Here is an 8,953-nt window from a genome sequence, read left to right as displayed (position 1 = left end):
GTCAGGGAGCAGGGCTGGGGACAGCGTCAGGGAGCAGGGGTGGGGAAAGCGCAGGGAGCAGGGGTGAGGGACAGTGGCAGGGAGCTGGGTGGCCCAGGGCTGTGGAGGACAGTGACAAGAACCGGAAGCAGGCTGGGCCTGTCAGCTGTGTACTGACCAGGAGACCAGACGGCATGTTCTGGGCTCTTTGTCCTGCGGCATTAGCCACACAGACAGCAGGGGTGCCCTGGACACAAGCTAACTTTCTATACGAAGTCACAGTCTTCAAATTCAGTCAAATGTTCGCATGCAAGCCCAGGTAACACCCTCCACTTGTGAGTCTGTCCTGTCACACGAGAGAGCACGAGACCACATGCGTGAGAATGTCATAAACTACCCAGATAAAGGGGAGGTTACGGGATCTAATGCTGCTATAAACCTGACAAATCTGGTCACATCAAGAAACGTTATGATCAGCCCGGCTGGTGTGGCTCAGTGGATGAGTGTTGACCTAGGAACCAGGAGGTCACGGTTCGATTCCCGGTCAGGGCATGTGCCTGGGTTGGGGCTCAAGCCCCAGTGTGGGGCGTGCAGGAGGCAGTCGATCAATGATTCTCTCTCATCACTGATGTTTCTCTCTCTCTCCCTCCGCCTTCCTCTCTGAAATCAATAAAATGTATTTTAAAAAACATAATCACATGCCACATGTAACCGATGTTTCTACATAAATGTATGAAGACGGTTAAATGGATTTTTGTTTTTATCGCAGCTTGAGAAAAACCTAACCTAGTGTGGTAGGTTAAGGGACAGGAAATGGCTGTGAGAACCTGGGTCTCAGCAGCCGGTCCCACCGGCCCAGTGACAGCCTGTGTTCAGTCTTACGCGGTCCTTGCCAAGAGACTGTTCTTGTGGGGTTCTGGGGCCCTGCAGCCCACGCGGTGTGATCCTGCTGATAGCTCATCCTTCCTGTGGGTAAGGATTGTGCACTTACTGCAGAAGCGGATGAACATGTAGGAACTGGAGCCGGGGGCCAGGATGCCCGAGTTCCCATCCTGGCCTCCCCTAATGTGACATCAGGCCTCTGTGCCTCGGTTACCTCTCTTGAAAAATAGACGCTAAACTACTCATCTCTGCTATGCTGAAGTCCAGGGGATCCATGTGTGTGACGTTTAGGACAGTATCTGGCACGCACTGAGTGTTGGCTGGTTCCAGTGCTGCTGTATACCTTTTGTCTCAACGTGACTCCAATTCCAGTTTTGTTGGTGTAAAGTGTAAGAACCGTTTCTAAGCCATGGGAATCAGGAATGCGGACACTGTGTTTGAGCCCTGGATAGTGTGGCTGCTTCGGGCACGGCTAGTAGTTAAATTCAGGAGGAGAAGGGACAGCGCTTCATCGGGTCACCAGGCTGCCAATGTGTGTGATGGGACCAGGAGTCCTGACGTGTGCACCTTAAAAAGTTCCTTACTCATCGAGCCCCAGCCTCTGGGTGGAACAGACGAGGAAAAGGCCTGTTGGAGTGGCCAGTGACACACCCTCAGGCTGCTCACTTTCTGTGCCCACAGGGACGGCAGTGTCTCTAGCTGTGACCCTGGGAGGATGAGCTGCTTTTGGGGAACTAATGCCGCCAGGTGCCGTCCAGGACCGTGCGCTACACCACGTGCAGGTGAAGGTATTCAGGTGCCCCTCCCCGCCCTTTTGCCTAAAGGGTAGTTCTCCTCAGGTTTCTCTTGAATTCAGAAGTCATCGATCCTTATTCAAGGATCTGCCCACCAATGAAGTCAGAGCAAGAGATAACCTAATGATGAAAGGTAGTCTTTGGATAAAAATTGTTTTCACAGGGCTTTCTAAACCCAGAATAGACTATTATAACTTAGAATTAAATTCTATCCTGCCCTGGCTGGTGCTCAGTTGGTTGGAGCGTTGTCTTGATACGCCAAGGTTGCGGGTTCGATCCACACTCAGGGCTCATGCAAGAGTCAACCAATGAACAAACAGATAAGTGGGACAATTAATCGATGTTACTCTCCTCTCTTTCTTTCTCTCTCTCTCTCTCTCTCCCTCCCTCTATCTCTCTACAATCAATAAAAATTAAGTTACATATTTATTGTAAGTTATATATTTATTTAAATTATACATTAATTTTTAAGTCCAAGTGTCTGAGGAAGCCAGCCAGAGGCTGCGTTGAATGCCAACTGTGCCCAGATGCCCGAGGCCCTGAGTGCCTGGCTTTCTGAGCATTTGCAGTGATGTTTGAAACAAGAGGCCTCGGGCACAGGCGAGATTCCCCTTTGACGACAAAGGGAGTTAAGACGTATAATGGCTCCAGTCAGAGAGGTGGAAGCCAGCGCTGAGCCCTCCCCCGTCCCTCCCCCCGAGCTGGGTGCACGCACGGCCTTTAGGGGAGGGCTCCTACAGGGACCATGTCCCCTCGCTGGAGGGAAGCTGGGGGTCCTTCTGATTCCTATAGCATGTAATTGCCATAGCTTACTAACTTTTCACTAATTATGACCTTTCTTCATATTATACAGCAAGCATGATCACATTGTTATGTGTTATTCTTTCCTAAATCTACAACAACTCTTCAATGTAGGAAACTTGGAAAATCACTCTTTTTTTTTGAATCCTCACCAAAGGATATGTTTTTACTGATTTGAGGGAGAGAGAGAGAGAGAGAGAGAGAGAGAGAGAGAGGAGAGAGATCTGTTGCCTTCCTTATATGTCCAACTAGGGGGAGAACCCTCGATCTAGGTATGTGCCTTGTCCTGGAATCGAACCCGCAACCAATGTCGCTACTCAGCCAGGGCCAGAAAATACCACTGTTAACGGAAGAGATCAAATACCATACAGAGAGAAAAATGCATTGCTCGCTTCACTTTAGATGAAGGAGCTTCTGCGCTACGGCAGTATCAGTCTGATGACAGAAATGAAACACGTGGGAGCACACGTTTGGCACGAACGCTTCACGCTTCACGGACGTGTTCTTACCTCGAGAATGGGGCACATGACTTCTGCTGTGACGTCACCATGGTCCTTACAGAAGTTATAGAACGCCTCCAGGTAAGACTGGGAAGGAAGAGACCATAAAGCAACAGGGTGACCTTCTGCTCCTTGTGGACATGTCTAGATCTGCTTTTCATGGCATATTCAGCGCTTTCATGGAGTCGAACCACTTCTCCCAGGGGAGAGAGAGTAGATGGGGGAAGTGTTCACACTAATGCCGTGGCACAGTCTGAAGAAGGACCTCCACGAAAGAACACAGCTGTGCTTATCTCGCCTCGAAACCACTCACCATCGCTTTTCTGCGTGGATCTCCGTGACCTCACTTGGCTGTTCTGGCTCCTCTACCAAGAGTGCCAAGCCCTCCAAGCCCTTTCTCAGCTGGGGGGGCTCTGAGCACGGGGTGGAAGGCAGACCTGGCTGCAGTCACCGCCCCCTGGGCCCGAGCCCACAGTGTACTCACTAGGGAACTGCTTCGCCACGTCGCCTCACCCCACGCCCCCTGGTCTCGTCTGAGGAGAGGAGCCACACCGTTTAGCTGGGTAGAGTGGGTTGCTCTATGTTGCTTGGACAGGGCCTTCCGCTGGCTGTGTCAGGGAGCCTCTGTAACCCATATTCATAACCAGGACGATGCCTGCAATGCAGTGCTTCGGGGAGGACCCTGCGCTGCAGCAGGGCGTGCTGCACAGAGGGTGGCACCCATGTTCACTCAGCTGCTCTGAAGGCCATGTGGTCGTCCAAGTGCAAGGACAGAGCTTACTCAGTGCCTGTTACACAGAGAGGTCTGGACGGGGCCGCATTGTCCAGACAGTGGCCAGATTATGCGAGTGGCACCTAGGACGCCCCGCCAGCTGGTCATCTCGGTGCGCTGCCCACTGTCAGTGGATGACAATTGTGGGACAGGTAGCCGCATCCAGGACTCTCACAGAATGGAGGACAGAGGTGAGCTCTGCCTAACAGAAGGTGCCCTGTAAATGCCGGCTGTTTCCTGTCCACCTGCCCATCGCCACCTTTACGCTCCAGCCAGGCCTGGGGACACAGAGCATGGGCTGTGACCTCCTCTCAGCCACCTCCTGCCCGGGAGCGGACACGCATGCTCCAACAGGCCTCGCCTCGCCTCGCCGTGCATGGGGAGCGGGGGTGGGGGGAGGGGGGCATTGCTTCTGACAAGAGCCCTGGCTAGGACGGCGTGTGCGGTAAAGACAGCAGTTACCTTGTACAGCTTATTGCGCAGAACTTCAATGTTCAGCTCATCGAGTGTGTTCTCAGACATGCAGTCTTGGAAGAATGGCGCTGGAACGGAAGTCACCACAGGGGAGTCAGTGAAAAGCAGGACTGCAAGCGGAGTCTCCTGAACTCACCGCCTTGCTCACGAGGAGGACGCGGGGTTTCCACCGCAGGACGGCCACGCGGCACCGCCCCGACCACTTTAGGTACTCACGGCTGTGTGGGCACAGCATGTGGCTCACTGGCTTAGCGGGTGCCCAGCGTGGGCAGTGCCCACGTCCAGGCTCACGTCTGCCGTCTCCTGCCACCCAGTGGTAACACTTACCTCCCGTGCCCTGACTCTGTGCCGACATGGAGTTGTACTTATTTACGTCTTATTTCGCGTTCAGAGCTCTGCAGTGGGGTGAGGGGACTGAGCTGCCCACATGCCTGGTGGGACAGGCTGGGCCGCTCACGCTCACGGTGTCCGTGCCAGGCCCCTCCCTCCCGGGACCTGCACCACAGCACCAGGCACTTGATGGCACATGTATTTTTCTCTAAAACTTTTGTCCAAAATGGCGACTATTTTGCTAAATGATCAGCAGTGCATCGCTCCTGTGCAGACCTCCTCACAGCGATGCGTGGGCAGCGCCGGTGGCATCTCCGTGCCGTCAGGGCTGACAGACTCCGGGGCGCCGGACACCCGTGCCCTCCAGAAGCCTGTGCAGACCGGCGACTACAGGGAAGGGGAGGCGCTGATTCTAAACTGCACCTCGGAAGGGAGGGCTCCACCAGCGACAAGGCCTGTGGTGCTTGCCGGGTCGGGCCCAGTGGGTGGCGCTGGAGCTGAACGGCTCCCTCCCGGGGCTGCCGGCGAGGTGACCTCAGGGGCGTCCTGTCTGGCTGAGGAAGGAGGGCTGGGCTGGAGGGCTCCTCAGGACCCCCACTCCCAGCACCCTCTCCACTGGTGCTGTGCTCACGGGGGCACGGTGCCATGGGGGCACACTTCCCAATGGCAGTGACCGCACAGGCAGCGAGCGCCGCCCCACGTTCGTACCTAAGGGCGTCTCCACCAGGACCGCGTGGAAGAGGTCTGACGGCGTGTCCGCGATGTTGACGGCCTCCATCTCCGAGAAGCGGCCCAGCGGGTGGCACCGCCCCAGCAGGTCCCGCACGGACTTCTTCTGCAGCGCCCCGCTCACCAGCAGAATCACGTTGTCGATCATGTAGCCGCACCTGGAGGAAGGCACGGCCGTCAGGGGAACACGCACCTGGCCACACGCATCCGTGGGAGAGGCTGGGCGGTGCTTCCCGGGGAAGGTGCGTGACCCTGAGCTGCCCCGCGGAGGAGCCGGGCCCTACGACAGGAGGGGCGTCTCCGCACCTGGGGGCAGGGACTCAGACACACACACACACACACACACACACACACACACACACACGGGAAAGCCCCGGGCAGTGGCTTTGGCTAAGGAGGGTCCCACAGTCCCAGAGCAAGAAGTTCTTGTAAACGGGATTGCGGAGGAAAAGGAGCAGAAAACGACCAGCCCTGCAATGTCTCGTGTAAAAGATCTGCCCTGTTCATGCCCCTTCTCCATTTCTGTGTTTTAGTTAGTTCTAGTCGATAGAATCCTTGCTAAACTCACCTGCTGCACGTAGAAGATGAGGGCTATCGATCCGGGTGTGGCGTGAAGACCGGAACGCCCACAGACCATGAACCATGTTACCTGTTGCAATGTTCGCTCAAAGTCTGACTTATGCCCATTTCATGACATTTGTCACCACCCTGTTTTGCATCTTGTAGCCCTAGAGTTACCCTTGTGTGGCCCTTGTTTTACAGGCTGTTCCCTTTGAGATTGTGAACTCTAGGAGGCTTCGTGTTATCTTTTGGGGAATGTGTTCATTAAACTTGAAACGCTGCTGGTTAGCTAGTCGTCACCCATGATGCTTGCTTTGACACATGAAAGGCCTGCCCCTGTGTCACATGGAGGCCTCAGAACGGGCTGGGCATCCCTTAGGGGGGACTGGACAGCAAGCAGCTGGCAAACTCCGTGGCCACAGCAGACCATCCCTAAGGCACCGTGACTCCCCCCGCGCCCCGCCCCTTCTCAGGACTGAGCTACAGGGTTCCCTCCACCTGAGAGGCTGGGTCTGCAACATGTAACCACGTTCTTGGCGACAGTTTGGTGCCAGGACCAGGACAACATGCTGTCTGCCAGGTCACACTTGTCCATGTGGGAGGTACATACAGGGACAAGGACATACATGCAGAATCAGGAGCCATCTTTCATGGGAAGGACTGTGTGTGTGTGAAATACATTTGGTCCACATTTCTCATTAAGCTTTCCAAGTGTCTCCCGCTAGAAGTGACTTTTTCTCTCTGCACTTTTCGTTTCTATTTATCCCAGGGTGAAATGAATCTTCGATATATATTGGTATTAACAACGGTGAACAAGGGGACAAGTTAGCTCATCCACTCACAGATATCACTACATATCCGAGGAGGTAAGCACTAACCCCACTGCTTTTGGGCAAGTCCCTGTACACGTCCATCTCAAATAGAGTCGTGCAGAGAGAACGCCTACCATCTGTACTGGTTCTAACATCCGCGAAGACGGGTCTTTGTTCAGTACCTATCTGTGGCCTCCAAGGGGCCCGAACACGAACGCGATGATGCTTTTCAATCGGCTACACACCTTCTCTCTGTGGGGACAGTCGGGTGAACTCTGGTGCCCGCTGGGCAAGCAGAAGTGAAGGAGCTGACTGCGCCCTGGCACCTGCCCCCGACCCCTTTCTGGGGCCATCGCTGCCTCGCCCTTGCCTTTTCGACCCTTTTCCGTCGAGGAGATGGCTCCAAGGTGGCCCTTTCCTGGCCGCGTTTGTGAACATTCGGTGACGCATAGGGAACACCAACAAGCGATTCTTCGTGCCCTTCAGAGGGGTACGCGCGGAGTGCTGACCGTCACCTGCTCTGCACCCCGTTAGGGACAGAAGGGGCAGCTCTCACCTGCCTCACTCAAGACACCAGCGTGACAGGTTTGAGAGAATCGCATTTCTTATGCTCAGGAAAGAGCAAGCAGCCAAGAGGACAGGAGAGAAACAAGAACGGAGAGCATGTGCAGGTATCTATCAAAATCAAAAGTCGCATATCTGTTGACAGAGCAATTTCACTGCTGGGAATTCTTCCCAAAGAAGTTCTGGCTCGAGAAAGCCTGATATATGTACAATGAAGTGTGTTGCAGCATTAAATGAAATAGCAAAGAAATGAAACCACCTAGCTGGGCAAAGGCAGAACGGTTAATGTGTGATGGCACACCCCACACAATGGAATACAATATATGCCTTGAATAAGATAGCCCTGTGTAATCTATGTAGAAAATTCTTCATAGAGTACATGAAAAAGACAAATTGATTTATGTGATACATATAATATGATCTCCTTGTTCTAAAACAAACAATGAAACCTACCATCTCTATAATAAAAGCCTTAGCGACTATTAAGGCAGAACGACAAGAATGACCAGTCACAAAAAAAGAAAAAGAAAAAATCAATAAAATATATTTTTTTAAAAAAAGAGCCCCCTGTGGCTGCCTGAGCTCCTGGACACTTGGCCCAGGGACCTGCCCCTCGGGATTGGTCTCTCCCATTCTGAGGGATCGTCTGATGCTGCCAGCGCACCTGTGGTCAAGCCCTTCTGTTAAAAAAAAAAAAAGAAAGAATGACCAGTCGCTATGATGTGCACTGACTACCAGGGGCAGATGCTGAACACAGGAGCTGGCCCCTGGTTGTTAGTGAGCTCCCACAATGGGAGCGCTGCTCAGCCAGGAGCAGGGCTCACGGCTGGCGAGGGCAGGGGCGGCAGCACTAAGGAGCCTAGCAGTAAGGAGCAGCATGCAGGTGGGCTGTAAGGAGCAAGGGGTCCTGGACTGTGAGAGGGCGCAGGCCGGTCTGAGGGAGCCCCTGCCTCCCACCCAGTGCACGAATTTTGTGCACCAGGCCTCTAGTCTATATATGGAACCTTGATATGCAAATAGCCATACAGTAGAACAACCAAACAAACAGTTGCTATGATGTGCGATGACCACCAGGGGTTGCGTACAGAACATGGCAGGCGTCAGCAGCAGACACCAGAGCGTGGAACATGGCAGGCTTCGGCTGCGGAGGGATGGTGGAGCAGGTGAGTGGGGGTGCCAGACCAAGGCAGGGCGCTGGTCACTGTCATTGGGGTGAGCTAGCCTCTGGTGGTTACTGAAAATTCTTTGTCCCACATGCTATAGTCCCACCCTGCTTGCATCCACTGCCAGCACCAGAGCCATCCGCTTGTACCCGCTGCTGGTGCCGGGCTCATCGGGGCAAGCCTCTGGTGATTACTGAAAATTTTTTGTCCCACATGCTGTAGTCCCACCCTGCTTGCATCCACTGCCGGCACCAGAGCCACCCGCTTGTACCCGCTGCTGGTGCCGGACGCGAATTTTGTGCACCAGGCCTCTAGTCTATATATGGAACCTTGATATGCAAATAGCCATACAGTAGAACAACCAAACAAACAGTTGCTATGATGTGCGATGACCACCAGGGGTTGCGTACAGAACATGGCAGGCGTCAGCAGCAGACACCAGAGCGTGGAACATGGCAGGCTTCGGCTGCGGAGGGATGGTGGAGCAGGTGAGTGGTGGTGCCAGACCAAGGTGGGGTGCTGGTCACTGTCATCAGGGTGAGCCAGCCTCTCGTGGTTACTGAAAATTATTTGCTCCTGCATGCTGGGGTCC

At 54.0% G+C, this 8,953-nt stretch overlaps 1 protein-coding gene across 1 annotated transcript in view; it reads right to left on the bottom strand.

Moving 5' to 3' along the window:
* The window catches only part of ATP6V0D2 (ATPase, H+ transporting, lysosomal 38kDa, V0 subunit d2), a 27,753-nt gene that overhangs the window by 5,126 nt on the left and 13,674 nt on the right, over positions 1-8,953 (bottom strand). Inside the window, exons 3-5 of the mRNA XM_006773124.2 lie at positions 5,241-5,419; positions 4,191-4,270; positions 2,966-3,043 (exon numbers count right to left, since the gene is read on the bottom strand). Coding sequence (XP_006773187.1) covers positions 2,966-3,043; positions 4,191-4,270; positions 5,241-5,419 — 337 coding nt within the window. The remainder of the gene's footprint in view (positions 1-2,965; positions 3,044-4,190; positions 4,271-5,240; positions 5,420-8,953) is intronic.

The sequence above is a fragment of the Myotis davidii genome, unplaced genomic scaffold (assembly GCF_000327345.1).
Source record: "Myotis davidii unplaced genomic scaffold, ASM32734v1 scaffold1466, whole genome shotgun sequence".
Classification (NCBI taxonomy): domain Eukaryota; kingdom Metazoa; phylum Chordata; class Mammalia; order Chiroptera; family Vespertilionidae; genus Myotis; species Myotis davidii.
The sequence above is the reverse complement of the archived record's forward strand: the minus strand, read 5'-3'. Positions and strand labels throughout refer to the sequence as shown.